A 16,956-nucleotide genomic window follows, 5' to 3' on the forward strand; every position below is an offset into this window, starting at 1 on the left:
GATACTGCCAGATATAATAGAGGAATCTCAGGTAGGATTTGTACAGGGTAGAAATATTACGAAAAATGTACGAAGGATACTTACAACATTAGAGGCAGTGTCAAATCAAGACATCCCATCGGTGCTAGTCAGTTTTGATGCTGAGAAGGCTTTTGATAGAGTGGTCTGGGACTTTTTGTTTGGGACACTAGAAGCCTATGGGATAAGTGGGTTCTTTCAAGAGGCGATTCGGGCGCTTTACTATCAACCACAAGCACAGATATGGGCCAATGGTATACTATCTCCCCCCTTCTCTATATTTCGTGGCACCAGGCAAGGATGCCCACTTTCGCCTTTATTATTCATTTTAACATTAGACCCCCTGATTAGAGATATTCAGCGGACACCAGACATACAGGGGGTAAAAATAGGCGATAATATTTTCAAAATTGCAGCTTTTGCCAATGACTTGCTAGTTCATGTGACCCAACCCAACACCTCACTGCCTGCTCTTTTGGAATGTATGGAAGAGTATGGAGATTTTTCTGGCTTCAAATTAAATTTAGAAAAGTCTGAAGCATTACAAAGACAGGAGTGGCAAGAGGGGAATTGGCTAGAAAGGGTGCCTTTAAAATGGGCAGGTGAGTCTTTTCGTTATTTAGGAGTGAGACTGTCCATGGATGTAGATAAATTATACCAACTAAATATAGAGAAGCTGTTAGGGGATACAGGATCCTCCTTGGAGCAATGGAACCATCTGCCTTTGTCATTGATGGGCAGAATCAACTTATTTAAAATGATAATATTCCCAAGATGGCTTTACATTTTACAAGATATGCCAATACACTTATTACGAAGTGATGTCCGGAAATTGAATAGCATATGTAGGAAATTCTTATGGGAGGGGAAAAAATCAAAGATGCGATTAGAATATTTATATGATAACTGGGAGCAGGGAGGATTGGGTCTCCCAAATCTTCGACGGTACAATCAAGCATGTCTACTGAGGCACCTTCGGGATTGGATACTTAATACAGAACAATTTACTCCAGTCAGTTGGGAACAGGCACTATATCGCCCTTGGCATGTAAACTTTCTAATACAGGCCCAATCACAAAGTTTACCGCCAACATGCAAGAAAAGTATTCTGTTACTACCTTTAAGACAGGTCTGGCGCTTTCTTATGACAGTTTGGAATCAAAACCCAAATATTAGCGATCAGCTTCCGCTCCGGGGGAATGGAGATTTTCTACCCGGGCTGGAGGCTAGGTTAATTAAGAGATGGGCAGACATGGGAATCAGCCTAATGGAACACATAGTAAATGAGGAAGGAGGTTTGTATACATTTCAAGACCTAAGGCAGAGACTTTCTCTAACTAACAAAGATCACTTTACATACAGACAATTACATCACTATTGGTACAGCTTAGATCAAGAGGCATTGGGCACAAAATTAGGACAAAAACTCAGAGAATTCTTAAAAGGGGATGCACATGGTCACGTATCCATATCTAGTTTGCACCGGGCCCTGCTGTCGCTCTGTCCGCCCCGAAACTATGGAGCACTCATAGAGGCTTGGAGCAAAGACCTGGGATATGAATTGAAGGGAGTAAATTTTGCAAAATTGATAAAAGATATCCCCAGGCAAGTTAGCGGGGCAGAGCTACAGGAGAGCCAGTATAGGATATTACATAGGGGATACATGGCACAAACACAGGCAGCAAGAGCAGGCTGTGCACCGGATGCTCAGTGTGTAAAGTGTAGACAAGGGAGAAATACACTTCTGCATGCATTTTGGAGTTGTATCAAAGTGAAAATATTCTGGAAAAGGATCCATAATTACCTTGAGACTCTCATAGGCCACAGACTAATTCCCTCGTGGAGAGGGGTGTTATTAAACAAAAGGGGGGCCTATAAGCTATCAGACAAGAACATGGATCTATTACTGGGTAAGACATACGCAGTGGGGAAAAAATGTATACTGAGGCATTGGTAGCAAGAGGAACCACCCACCATCTGGTTTTGGAGGAATAAATTTCATGAGTTGATGTTATGGGAGGCTAGAGTGGCACGCGGCATCCCAAAGAAAAGAAAAGCCTTTATTTCAATTTGGAACAGATATTTACACAGTATCTCACATAAAGCGAGAAGCGCAGTGCTCAATAATCTGCCCCTATTATAAGAGGAGCACAGTGCCAAAAGAAGCAAGACCAATATTTTACACTCTGGTAGGAATAGCATGTGCAGAGGTAGAGGTAATTAACCATGATGTTTAGAGAACATTTTAAGCGAGTAGAGGGGGGAGGGAGGTTGGGGGGGGGGGGTATAGGAGTGGGAAAAGGGTAATGTTCAATGCATAATAGAGGGACGTATATTATTAGATAGGAGAACAATCCTTTGAAGGAGCACATTAAGAGGGCCCACCAGTAAATATTGTTGGGATAATACACTGAGTAAAACACGAGTTATAAATATTGGAGTTTCATATAAAAGTTTATTGTTAATAGTTATGCATTGTACAGTAATTATACATGTACACATTATAGATATAGGAGTAGACAAGAAGGAAGGGATAGGGGAGAAAAGTTTGGAAAACATTGATGATGGACATTTCAGGTTTAGTAATATGTACTAGACTTTGCTGTTATACGATTTATATTGACTGAGATGGAATTGTATACCACGTGACCTCATCAATAAAAAATTGTTGAAACATAATGTATAACAAGTAGGTTGTAGGAGACTTTTTTGTGGAGAAGCTTTTGATCTCTATATTTAGATAAGTGGGAACCTTTAGCCAAAACTGGCAAATTTATGACCATGTCTTTCCCTCTCTGATTTTTCACTTTTTTTATTTCTTAGATTTTCCCCTATGTAGGTATTCGTGTACTATATAATGTTTAGAAATTAAAATTCCAGGAGACCAGCAAAGTACCTTTGGTCTTACAGAAAGTGTATATATTGGCATGCAGTCAGAATGAAGCTAACAGTCTTGCTATTATCTTGTCTGATATAATAATAGTATATCCGAGTTATTATGGTGTTTGTGTAACTCTTCTAAAAGCTCGGTATCATATTTTGTATCTGATGTGAAATTCGGCAGTTGCTCACTTGGGTGTCATTTTGTTATTTGGTGTATACTGAAAAAAAAAAAGACTGAAAATTTGTTGGCTTCATATTCCTAGTGCTCACAGATCAAAATTACCTTGTAGCTCAGATTTCTTCTTACTAGTATCTGCATTGGTTGATCCAAAAGGAATTACATCAGTTCCTGATCCTGTCCAAGTGATGTTATAGGCTTGCAGCTGTGTCATATCTAGCTCTGAGATCTGGTGCTGAAAGCCCTTTGGGTGTAATAGGACTTCATCTTAAAGCCATATTTATTGTGCACTATAACCTGATATGCCTCCACCCTGAGTTCTGTGGCCCTGATTCTCATTTGGGTTTTAACTCGCATTGATTTTACGGTCAGCCCACAAATTCCGCTTCCATTTAAGACTCTTTAATGTACTTTCTTGAGACGCTTATGATAAAAGCTGCTGCAGACATGCACAGCAATTGTAAAAGAATTATACAACTCACCCATATGTGTGTAGTGGGTTTTTATCTGATGCTAAATGTCTAGGAGAGATAGAAATGTATGTATGTGTGTGTGTTATAATCATGTGCACACAGCATAGAGGTTAGCACCCTCTTGGTTTCCTACAAGCACTGTGTTTGATTTGCTATTCCTGTTGGCACCTGAAATTGATAGCACCTTGCATGCCTTCTGTAGAAAGTGTGGTCTGACAATTCATGCATCTGTTCCTAACCAAGTTGTCTTGTGTTATGCTCAGTGGCGTAGCAAGGGCGGGGCGGTGGGGGTGGTCCACTCCGGGTGTCATCGGGTGGGGGGGGGTGCTCCGCTCCCGCTGCTCCGCTTTTAACATTTTTTTTTTTTGAAGCGCCAGAGAGTGGCAGGCAGCGCGCCTCGCGTCTGCCCTGCTAGTAAAGAAGATCTCGCTGACGTCGTCGTCCTTCCCTGAGTCCCGCCCGCCCTCGCGGTAATAGGAACTTGCCTCAGGGGGGCGGGACTCAATGTGGGAAGGGCGACGACGTCAGCGAGATCTTCTTTACTAGCAGGGCAGACACGAGGCGCGCTGCCTGCCACTCTCCGGCGCTTCGAAAAAAAAATGTTAAAGGCAGGACAGGGTAGGAGCAGCAGGAGAACGGATCTCGGGGGGGGGGACTCAGAGGGGAGAAGGGGATTGGGGAGGGGTGGGGGCGCTCAGAGGGGTGCTTAAAGGGGATTAGGGAGGGTGGGAGAGCATCAAGGAGGGGAGAAGGGGATTGGGGAGGGGTGGGGGTGCTCAGAGGGGTGCTTAAAGGGGATTAGGGAGGGTGGGAGAGCATCAAGGAGGGGGGAGGGGTGGGGGACCTCAGAGGGGTGCTTAAAGGGGATTAGGGAGGGTGGGGAGCTCAGAGAGGGGAGAAGGGGATTGGGGAGGGTGGGGGTGCTCAGAGGGGGGAGGGGAGTGCTCAGATGGGAGAAGGGGTCTGAAGCTGGAACTGGGGTCTGACATGGGGGCAGGAGGGAAAATGGGTCCATGCCTGGGGCAGGTGGGAGAATGGGTCTGGGGCTGAAACGGGGGAGAATGGGTCTGGGGCTGAAAGGGGGGATGCAAGGCATATGGTGGATGAAGGGGACTGGAACTGGGGGCTGAAAAGAGGGGGCAGCGAGAGAGGGGACAGATCCTGGATGGAAGGGGGCACGTGAGGGAGGGCAGACCCTGGACGGATGAGAGAGGGAGGGCAGACGGATTGAAGGGGCAGAGAGAAAGGGCAGATGGTGGGTGGAAGGGGAGAGAGAAAGAGGGCAGACTGGGGCAAATGGTGGATGGAAGGGGCAGAGATAGAGGGCAGATGTTGATGGAAGGGGGAGAGAGAGATGGCAGACTGGGGCAGATGGTGCATGGAAGGGGCAGAAGTGGATGGAAGGGAGAGAGGGCAGACAGTGGATGGAAGGGGCAGAGAGAGAGGGCAGACACTAGATGGCAGAGAGAGAGCGAAGACAGATGCTGGATAGAAGGAAGACAGTGAAAAGATGAGGAAAGCAGAAACCAGAGACAATGAATTGTAAATATATATATTTTTTTGCTTTAGGATAAAGTAGTATTGTAGCTGTGTTAATAAATGTTTATAATAGAACATGTAAATAAGGTAATCTTTTTATTGGACTAATTTTAATACATTTTACTTTCGGAGAACAAAACCCCCTTCCTCAGGTCAGGATAGGACACTGTAACAGTACTATACTGAATTGACCTGAGGAAGGAGGTTTTGGCCTCTGAAAGCTAAATGTATTAGTCCAATAAAATGATATTATTTGTTTTATTTCTATTTGTTAATTTGTAAAGTGGTGATTGGTATTTGTTAGTTTTTTCAAATTTACATCTGCTGTCTTTATAGTTTGCACAGTACTAGAGGACATTTTCTGTTTCTGTGGTGTTGCATTGTATGCAGAGTCTGGCATCTTGGGGGTTCAGTTTAATTTTTGTCTAAATAGAAAGTTTATGATTACTTATTCTATAGTGGATTAGGGTGCATCTGTATTTGTGAAAAAGACATGGCTTTCGGTTGGCATTGACTGTGCAGGATCGACGATCTGTACTAATCTGTCTGTTTTCGTTTTACAATAGGTGAATTGATGTTCTAGTGCTCACTGTAGTGTTTAAGATGCTTTCCTTTTCCTTGTGTGACTCGTACAAATTACTGCTTATGGTATGGTAGAATTGCTCTATAGGTCCTGAGTGTTTTGTATTCTCGGTATGCCTAGTACTGGATTTCGTGGGGAGGGGGGGGGGGGGTGTTAAAAAATGACCGGCCCTCGGGTGTCAACTACCCTAGCTACGCCACTGGTTATGCTTCTTGAAAATCACAGAAATTCAACAGAGTTCTTTTTGCAGCCTTAAACCAGGACCATTGGCAAAACTGAGGCAGGTGTACAGTCTTCTGCCACAGATAGAACATCCTTCCCTAATGCTCTCCACCTGTCCCTCCCTCCACCCCATTTAGAAGTTCTTTTTCTGTTTTTCTCAAGTTGTTCCTGCACTTTAAAAGTAATAGGGCTCTTTTAGGGAGAAACAGGCTTTAAAATTTACCTTTGCTTCCATATATTCCACTATTATTAGACAATAATCATGTCACTTCCTCTCTCTGAAAGCTTCCATGTGGCCCAGGTGCCAATTGAAGTGTCACAAAATCTGTTATAGTGATAAATCAAGTGGGTAGAAGGTGCTACAGTATATTGAATGAAAGCCAGGCATGAATTGCAAATGTGCACTTAGTTTAGAATTTACAGTATGATTCTATAACTAGGTCTTTTAGATGTGCTTTGTTGCAGAATTTTGTGAAATTGGGTTTTTTTCTCTGCTTGTTTTTTTAGGAACAGAGACGCAACAGATTAGCCAGGGATTTGCCTCCTGTGCCGCGAGACAAGGTGAATAACTGAAATGTAAATACAATTGTAACCTATGGTCAAACATGATGAAATTCTTATCCTGAGAACGAGACAGTGAGAACTTGGAAGAGGTCTAGCTTCCATCAGGTGGACTCTGCAGAGGTCACAACTACTCTGTCTGCAAAGCTACTGCGTGCATGGTTCATCTGTGTGGGAGTTGGTTTGTAATGGGAATTCTGTCCAGGTTCTCCCTATTGAGTAATGGTGTATCTTCCTGTGTGTCCTGGTGAATAAGCACCATTTGATGGGGTTGCTATCAATATATTGCATTCTGGCAATAGTGACAGTTACTGACACAGAAAAGGGAATTAAAGATGGGGTTTCAGTTCCTTGCCAGTGCATGGTGGTAAGACAGCATTACAAAATATGTTATAACTACTCACTTGCCCATCCTCCATTCTCTATGAATACTAAGCCTGATATTCAAAAGAGTTTAACCAGGCAGGAGAGACTTTTCCTGGTTAAACCCCATTGAACTGGCCATCCATCAATATACAGCAGCACATAAGTGCCACTGAATATTGCCTCTGACTGCCACACACTGTCCAGTTAGTGCCAGGGAGGTCTGGGGCAGCACTGACACTTAACCAGTTAGCAGTGATATTTGGTCCACTAACTGTTTAAGTAAGTGCATAAAGTTACAACATCAAAAAGGCTGAGCTAACTGGGCACCAGTCTAAATATTGGCGTTGCCCAATTAGCTTCAAGATGACCACACATACCCAGATATTCGGTGCTTGAGCCAAGGGCGGTCCTGAGGCAGGGATGAAATGTTGCCCAAGCCCCCTTCCCTGCAAACTCTTTCCCGCCCCCCCCCCCCCCAGCCAAGGTCTAGCATCTATCCCTTCCTTCCCCACCTTCTATTTTTGTTGTTGTGTTCAAAAGGCGGAGGCGGCAGCGATCCCCATATGCTTCCAGCACCGGCATCTCCTCTGTACCGTGGCCTGCCTCTGAGGAAACAGGAAGTTACATCAGAGAGGAAGGCTGCAGTACAGAGAAGACACCAGGACTGGCAGCAGGGCAGCATATGGGGATCGCTACTGCCGTCGACTTCTGAAAAATGAAAAAGAACGTAGGCTGTGGAGGGGAGTTGAGGAAGGAAGGGGGAAAGATGCCACTCCGTAATTAGTGTCGCCTGAGGCCCCTGCCTCAATTGGCCTAATGGTAGGGCCACTACTAGCTTGAGCCCAGACCTAGCCCGGCATTGAATATCTGGGCTTAATTCAGCCCCCGTGACTGTCAGTGGCTTAAAAAATGCTGACTGCAACAGGCTGAATATTGGGCCCATTATTTATATTTGAAGAGCAACAAAATCAGTCCACATCAATATCTCACTCTGACTTGTTTTCTAGAAAGTTTATGTAGAAATAATAACATTTCTGTAGCTGTGTGTGCAGATGCATATGGATTCTTAATAACAGCCTAAATAAAGCTAGATTTATAGCTGAGGACTTTGAAATAAGACAGGGTCATGGGATAGAAGAAAAGACAGCTCAAGGGGTAGCACTGAAGAATTCAGCCTCAGACGATGGCATCTTGTCATCCAAGGTTAGAATCGCATGTAACCAAAGTAAAGAAAATGATAAAGAAATATAGTTTGAAAATAATTACTATTGACCATTTAAATGAGGGAATAATAGCCTGTTAACAAAAGTGCAAAAATATGACCGAATATATTAAATATGGAAGGATCCATAGACAATCATCTGATTTCCACTATAAATTGTATCGTGAACTACATTCTAGTGAGCTAAATGCTTTTTTTAGTATGTCATGTTTTTGAAATCTTTGTGTCCTGTTCACTTGCTAACTAGAGTGGTTACCAAGTGCAGTGTTGTGGGCTTGGTGTTTGGAGTATATGGTGCTTTCAGTACTGCTGGTTGATTTCTGCATTTCTTGCCTTCTTCAGTCCTCTAAAGTCCCAGTTGCTCTGGCATCTGCTTCACAGGATCTTTCTACTATAGCTTCTGAGGTTGACGGCAAGGTCTGGCTTGACTCTTAATACAAATACAGCATGCTGGGAATGTATTACAGTGTGTCTTAACTCAAGGACTTTTTCTGTATGTGCTGTGGCTGTAGTTTTTTTCACCTGCATGGCTTGCTGTACTTGAGTATTAAGTACAACTAATTCTAAAGGTGTGTGTGGTTTGTTTTTTTTTAATATGCTCTAGGTTTCTTTCATACAGCTTATTTCTAATATGACAGCATTCTTTACCTAATATGTTTAATTTATTATGAACCACTATACAAAATCACCACAGTTTGTATTTTCAAATAGATTGTTTTCTGCTTGTTACTTTTGGTACCATGGTTCTCATATGACTAAAGATATTGTCATGCAGTATTGGAACCATTTACAAAGATTCATGTGTTAACTCAGAAATGCAAGTATAAACAACTCTATGTAATAAAATAATCATCTCAGTAGATATGACTGTATTGACTATGGGTGTTCTCTGTGAATAGAAAGATAATCACCTATGCATATTCACTCTCCTCCCCTTATAGAATTTGCTTGCTTTACACTGTTTCATGGGATTGGGGGACCCGATGTAACAGCAGCTAGATGGGACGTTCTGTACATGCCAGAACCCTGTTCAGTAATGCTCCACATGAATGCCATCACACTGTTTTATTCGGTTGATTATTCTATTTACTTAGAGCATCCGTTAGAGCTTTGTTCTACTTCTGAGGTGCACGTGTTCAGTTGCTGCTCTGTGAGAAATAAAATAACAGTAAAGTGATTAATTTGTTCCGTGTTGTGAGGGGCACATTGAGCTAGTTCTGGTTTTACCCTAGTGAACTTAATCCAGTGTCTTAAATGATCTACAGCCTTGTATTACTGGTCTGAATACAGTGGACCAATATGAAACAATAAGAGGCCAGTGGTCACTAAACAAAGAACTTAGTGCCAATTGTACTCCCAAAAATAATTAGCAAAACTAATGGCGTATGAGTAATACGGAGGAAGAAGTCTCATAAAACACTCAGTCTCTACTCCATTGATTCAACTTGAGAGGACTCTCAGAGACTGTAGGTGATAAATATAATCACTGACCGAAAAACCTCCACTGTCCAAAATCATATGCTGTGCACATAATGTGAATTTCAACAAATTTCAAACTGTACAGGGTAACTAGTGGTACTTTAATAAATAAGACAATGTGGTACTTATCTCCAGCTCCAGTATTCCCGACGGACATCCGTTTCACCATCGCTTTGTCAAGGGAAGGAGCTTAACCTAGAAAATCAATGATATATCACTTGTCCGTATTGGTGAACTAACAAAACCTACAACTGATAGTAAAATACAGTAAAATCAAAACCAAGACTCAGTCAATTCACATGCCTACTGCTAACACCGCTTACTAAAAATAAAATGGCAGTGGCGTTTTTTTTTTAAGAAGGAGCTGAACTGACGATGACTATCCACCTTATTTTTGAAAGAGAAAGACGCCCATATTTCGACCCAAATCGGGAGATGGACGTCTTTCTACCATGGGTGCCCAAATCGGTATAATCGAAAGCCGATTTTGGGCGTCTTCAACTGCAATCTGTCGTGGAAACGGCCAAAGTTGACAGGGGCGTGTCGGAGGCATGGTGAGGGCGGGACTGGGGCGTGTTTATCGGCCGAGGAGAGGTGGGCGTCCTCGGATGATAATCGAAAAAAGAAAGGCGTTTTTAGCGTGAATTTGGGTCACTTTTTTGGACTCTTTCTTTTCACGAACAAGTCCCAAAAAAGTGCCCTAAATGACCAGATGACCACCGGAGGGAATCAGGAATGACCACCCCTGACTCCCCCAGTGGTCACTAACCCCCTCCCACCCAAAAAAAAGAACTTTAAAAACTTTTTTTCCAGCCTGTATGCCAGCCTCAAATGTCATACCCAGCTCCATCACAGCAGTATGCAGGTCCCTGGAGCAGTTGTTAGTGGGTGCAGTGGACTTCAGCCAGGTGGACCCAGGCCCACCCCCCCCTACCTGTTACACTTGTGGTGGTAAATGGGAGCCCTCCAAACTGCCCCCAAAACCCACTGTACCCACATCTAGGTGCCCGCCTTCAGCCATAAGTGCTATGGTAATAGTGTAGAGTTGTGGGGAGTGGATTTTGGGGGGGCTCAGCACCCAAGGGAAGGGAGCTATGGACTTCAGAGGTAGTTAACTTTTTTTTGTAATTGTTACAAGTGCCCCCTAGGGTGCCCGGTTGGTGTCCTGGCATGTGAGGGGGACCAGTGCACTACAAATCCTGGCCCCTCCCACGACCCAATGCCTTGGATTTGTTCATTTTTGAGCTGGGTGTCTTTGGTTTCCATTATCGCTGAAAAACGATACCGCCCAGCTCAAATCCGATGCACTTGACTGGCACAAACTGTATTATCAGAAAAAAGATGGCCGCCCATTTGTTTTTTTAAATACGGTTTGTCCCGCCCTTTCACGTACCTGTTCTCGGAGATAGACGCCCATGGAGATAGGCGTTCGCATTCGATTATGCCCCTTCACACATCCTGACATCTGTTTTAATTCCCCCCCCTTATAGACCTCTTTCTGACTCCTTCCCACAGGGGACTAAAGGTACTTATTTCATATATTAGGTTCTGTATAGTTTCTCTAACCTCCATTGTCACCCAATCATAAGGGAGTGGCATTAGGAGCCGTAATTGAAAACTAATTCCCATAGCTACTGCTTTCTGTCCAAAACTGAGTGTCACTTGTATGTGATCTACCTTGTAGGCTAAATGTTAGGTAAAGAGAAGATAGAATCAATAAAAATAGAGACAGAGATAGGTTTAGATAGATAGGTACATTTTATTCCTTACCCAAACACAGGTCTTCAAGTTGATACAAATACAGACATCAGATTCTGGTTTCAGCCGCACAGGGCTTCGCCGTCTGACAGAAGCTTTGGAGAAGACTCTCAAACTAAGCCAAAATCTCCCATCTTTTATACCCTATCCCAGGGGCGTATCTGAACTGCGGCGGTAGGGGGGGCCAGAGAGGGGGGGCACATTATAGCCCCCCCCCCCCCGCCGCCGCCGCCGCCGCCGCCGCCATTGCCGATCCCCCTCCCCCCAGCCGCTGCCATTGCTAACCCTCCCCCTCCGTTGCTCGCCTACCTTCGCTGGCGGGGGACCCCAACCCCCGCCAGCCGAGGTCCGCGTCCTCCTGCCGCTGCCGGCTGCCTTTGGTCCTTTCATTCTTCCATTGAAGCTGGCGCCGACGAAAAAGTTTCTTTTGAATCTGACGTCGCTGCACGTTGCACGTTGTACGTGCAGGACGTCAGACTCAGAAACAATTTCTGAGTCTGACGTCCTGCACGTACAACGTGCAGCGACGTCAGACTCAAAAGAAACTTTCGTCGGCGCCAGCTTCAATGGAAGAATTAAAGGACCAAAGGCAGCCGGCAGCGGCAGGAGGACGCGGACCTCGGCTGGCGGGGGTTGGGGTCCCCCGCCAGCGAAGGTAGGCGAGCAACGGAGGGGGAGGGTTGGCAGCGGTAGGGGGGTCCAGGGCGAAATCTGCGGGGGCCCAGGCCCCTGAGGCCCCACGCAGATACGCCCCTGCCCTATCCTCTCCATAGAAGTTAATGGTGAGATACCTAGCTCCTAATATTTCGCATTTCTGAGAGCATACTTTCCCATGCGGTCTGCTGCCTGATGTGCCCACCTCCTTCCGTTCTCAGCTACTGCTAATTATCAACATGTTTTGGGAAGCGTTGAGATAACAGTTTCACATCTTCCGGCTGCAATACTTTTCATACTTTTCATACCTTTCATACCATCTCATGAACTCTGTATTACCTCTGTATCATTGTATACCAAAACTAATAAGCTCCATTTTATTCATCTGATCTTTCATTACAGGTGCTATATTTGATTTAAAAATTGTACCAATTTGTGTCAGAAGTCATTATTCAGACCTGCTCTTTGCAGATTCTCAAATATTAAATCATTTACTTGTTGTTTGGCCTAATCAGTACTTTTTCAGTTGTTTTCGGCTACATAGCTTTGGCCATCACTATTCCAGTGGTAGCCTTAAAGCTAGGCCATATATTAACATTCCCCTCTTCACCCTATCCCATAGGGTGACACCAGGGTTAACGTACCTTGGCACCATCCATTCCAGAAGGTATTCTATGAGGCCATAAAATTATCTGAGTCTTACGATCAACTGGCACAATTTGTTTCGTTTTCAGTTTGAAAGTATCATCTTGGCAGTACTTCAATTATGTCAATCCTACTAACACTTATGGTTACTACAATATAATTTTTCTTCAACCCTTTAATATGCAGGTTCTATCTTAATCTTATGTATGTCAATATATTTATATTGTTATAAATCACAAAATCATTGGTTATATACTGATTATATCTTAATTATACATTTGCATAGATTTGCACAATTGATCACATCATCTTATACAGCTTTATATGGTTACATTATATCCCTGTGCGCTATTATCTGATTATACAGTTGCAGACATCTCTCCAGTGTCTCTAACAGTTGCATAGCGATTGGTACTTCTCGGAGGGAGATAGTCCAATGTGTTTTCTCCTGTGGTGTTGGGAAGGAGATTTTCGTACAGGGCATATTGTCCTGCTGTGGTCCTTTTCATTATTGCGGTTTCAATTAAGCGTTCTACTAAGCCTCTAGCACAAGGGATTATGCAACATCCTACTAAAACAAAAATTGCTACCACTATGATTATAGTCGTGGCTGCTGAAATGATAAATGTTTTCCATTTACCAAAAGCTCTATCCATCCAACCTGTCCAGGATGTATCAACGCCAGAGTTCTCTGCCAATTCTTGCGACAGTGAGGTTAAGCCTTCTAAAGCTCTGGTAATTGATCCATCTGGAGCTGTATTGTTGGGGATAAAGGTGCAACACTGGGTGCCTATCTTTTGGCACACCCCTCCATCCGCTGCTAGAAGTTGGTCAAGAACTAATCTATTTTCCAACGTCATCCGGCTAGTGGCGTCTAATTGTGTTGCAATTCCTTGAACTGCATCCCTAGTGTAGTTCACAAATCTCTGCTGATTGTAATATATATAGTTGATCCAGTCAAGATTCTTATTGATAGTCGCCCACCAAAAGAAAACTGATTCAAATCCTGCAGCTATCTGGTTTCTGGCTTTAAACTCATCAGGAACCCCTCTTGGAACTCCAATAGCATCTATATAGACCCGATCATCAAAAGATCCAGGCATTGCATTTCTCTTCACTCGTGAGGAAGAGCTGCTATGAGGAGGAGGCAAGGATGCTATAATGATGGGAATGACCAATTTGACTAAGGCACATCTGCCTGTCCAATTGTTAGGAAGTGTATGGCGGATAGTGCGGGTTCCACAGTACCACCATATGTCTGCTCTAGCTTGTGAGAACCGTGTTAGGTTCAGATTTTGCAGAGTCCCATTTCCTAAGGTTGTGTTACAATTGGTTAAGTTTCCTAAAAACCGTGTCTTTTTCACCCCATATCGTTCCAGACATGTATGATATCTGGTAGTAGGATTTGGAATCCTGAATGCAGGTGGAACCCTCATCCGAGGGGGTAAGTAAGGGTGATGCTCGTCAAGATGTTGGCAAGATTGATTTATGTAGTCTTTAACCTGTAATAATTGCAACATACACCAAAATCCATCTGGATCATTTTGGAGATCCAAGGGGAAAGGAACAACTGTTGGTTCTGCTCTTGCATGGGAACAAAAATAACAATTAGAGACATTCAAACTCTTTGTAGTATAATGTGCCCATTCGAGCCATAGGTTTGTCTCTCCAAATCCTGTTTCCAGTGCCATTAAATCTTTAGAATTATTAATTGGTACAATCTGGTAAGGAATTTTTATTTCTGGGATCTTTGTCGGCACTAAAGGATTGGTCGCTGTAGGTTGGGCTGGGGGTGGAACAATCTTGATTTTTCCAATGGGGTCTCTACCTGTGGCATCAATTCCTATGGAATAAGTTCTGTATGTAACATCCGTTACTCCTCTAAAAGTGATAGCCACTGGATTACATTTGGTCATTTGGCAGAGGCCAGTGACTCGCAATTTCATGATGGAAATGCTCCTTTTAGATCTGGAATCTCAGTACCTGAGTAGGGAACCCATGAACCTGTATACCACCATACTTGTGCCCAACTTCCACAATTGGGGAAGGGACACAGGTATACTTCAAAAGCTGACAAATATTGCTGCACAGGATGTTCCCCACACATTGTGTAAGCACACACATCAAGGGTGATAGTGGTTGTGTCCTTGGTAGTGGGTAATGTTATTTCATAAGTGGTTGTAAATTGTTCTTGAAAATTTGCTAGGTACTGTGTTCCATGTATCATGGGTGTGGTGAGCACACACAACAGGAGGGCTAAGCCCTTCATGTTGGTAGTTTTCATAATGAGGCACTGTATCACAATTGTACGAAAGGTAAGTAACGGCTACTGATTAAGGAGAGCGACAAATTTATCCCAAGGGTTTTAGCAACAGGTATTTGGGTATGGGGGGTAAATTCTAATAGCCCCTATTTCAGTAGGATCTGGGATTTGGAAAATACCATATACTTCCAAAGGTCTCAATCCAACCTCTCTGATAAACAGGAAGGGAATCCAGTCAGTGCCCAGTACGGCGTATGTAATTACCCAAAAATCTACAATGTCACCAGTTTGTGGCCTGATTAGGAGGTCGTCTGTTTGTTCAATTTGTAAGCCTAAGGTTCCTCCAAACAGTAACTGAGTGTGTATAACCGTACGGCTAGGACCTAATGTCCAACTGTCAAACAAAGGTTCACACAGTGTGTGGTATCGGGTGAAGGGGTCCCAATTTGTATCGTCTTCTGGAGCAGGGTCCCAATGAGGATGAATTAATTGTCTTAGATATTCTGGGGGTTCAGGGATCAAGTGTGCACCTAAATTTAAAGGCGACGGTGGGGGAGAATCAGGTGGAGAAGGCGGAGTGTCTGGTAAATTCTGGGACATATATTGATGGTCACTTAGGCGTGTGGAGCTATCTGGGAGGACGAGTGGCTGGGACGGTGATGTTTGACGTGGCTAAAGTAGTATGTGTGGGAGGAGGAGCGTCACTAGCAGGAACCAAAGAAGAAGGAGGAGGGGTGGGTCGTAATTCAAGCAAGGTTTCAATAGGATCTGGAGGATTGCCAGCTGAAAAGTCTGTCGTGGCAGATGTGTCTGCCCAGGGGGTGGGTTGACTGGTGGCAGCGGGGCTGATCTTTGAGATCGTCTGGGGGGGCTATATCCAAACGGGCGTGTGATTGTGGTGTACTGTTGGAGTTTTGTGTAAGATGCTGTAGTAGGTGTGGATGCAAATACAGAAGTAGTTGCAAGTACTGCTGGGGTAATTGCAAGTACAGAAGTAGTTGCAAGTACCGTAGCGTTTCCGGTTGGCAAGGTAACGTTGCCAGTGGGAAAGGCTGTAAGTGTGATCCAAAGATCAAAGAGGTTGCTGTCAGCAGTATAGGGAAACAAGGTAGTGAGAAACAAAACCAAACCTATACACAGTATGATCATGCACACGAGTCCAACAGCAAACAGTCTGGCAGATGGGAAGCAGAAGAAGAGGGTGTACTGATGTAACACCGTTACAGCAGAGGCAACACTTGGACGAGCGCTGGTTCCGGTGTCGGCTTCCAGATAATTGTCATCCAAGTCTTTGGACCAATGGGAATTTGTATCAGATACCTGTTCAGAGTCACACTTATGTAGAGAAACAGTCTGTAAGGGGATAAATACTTCTGAAGTGCACAGCGGCGGAACTTGCTGTGGCATTTATCTGGCTTGATTTGGGAAGTACCGATGTAGAATGTCGAGCAACTCACAGGTGTTGCTGTGCAAAATGTTTACTGTTGAAAACACAATGGAATCTCGTTCCTCCGGGGTCAACTGTTCCTCCGGGGTCAATTGTCCTGCTAGGTTGCGGACTTGGAGGAGATCTTCTGCCAGATTACGGATTCTGATGAGACGGATACGAAGATCCACGTAGGGAAGTGGAAGAGCAGGAACTGTGGGAGGTGGGGGTGAAGAAGGCAACTCAAATACTGGTTCAGATACAGGTGGTTGTTCAGATGGTGACTCTGGAGATTCTGCGAAGGCTTGGATAATAATGTCAGCCAGATCAAGGAGGTGTGATTCAGGAGAGGGGGTAAGGTGGTTAAGTCCTTGGTCAAGTTGATCAAGATGATTAAAAAGTGTTGGGTGCGGGGTCGGTGGTCTCGGGCTCAGTGGCGGTGGTGATGGGGTTCGTGGTGGGACTGGTCTCTCCAGTGACTGCTGTGCTGGGAACATCAATGGAAACATCCAGGAGATGGTCCTCCAGCTTTGCAGCTGTGGCTGACAGGGCTTCTATCTTGAAGGGCCCAACGTAGATCGGATCTCGCCAGGTCTTGTGCGTGTAATAACGCCGGTGCACCAGATCGCCCACTTTATAAGGGGGGGATCTATCGGCATCACAATCCCCTCTTCTGTCCGAAATGG

General features: G+C 44.3%; 1 protein-coding gene across 7 annotated transcripts in view; it reads left to right on the top strand.

Annotated features, from left to right (window-relative positions):
* The window catches only part of DNM1L (dynamin 1 like), an 817,883-nt gene that overhangs the window by 628,178 nt on the left and 172,749 nt on the right, over window positions 1-16,956 (top strand). For 5 of the 7 annotated variants that reach the window (XM_030213773.1, XM_030213768.1, XM_030213772.1 and 2 more), the window contains 2 exons: window positions 6,404-6,457; window positions 8,388-8,462. In XM_030213773.1, the coding sequence (XP_030069633.1) occupies window positions 6,404-6,457; window positions 8,388-8,462 (129 nt within the window). The remainder of the gene's footprint in view (window positions 1-6,403; window positions 6,458-8,387; window positions 8,463-16,956) is intronic. The other 2 variants (XM_030213771.1, XM_030213774.1) reach the window with 1 other exon arrangement.

This window comes from Microcaecilia unicolor, chromosome 9 (genome assembly GCF_901765095.1).
Source record: "Microcaecilia unicolor chromosome 9, aMicUni1.1, whole genome shotgun sequence".
Taxonomy (NCBI): domain Eukaryota; kingdom Metazoa; phylum Chordata; class Amphibia; order Gymnophiona; family Siphonopidae; genus Microcaecilia; species Microcaecilia unicolor.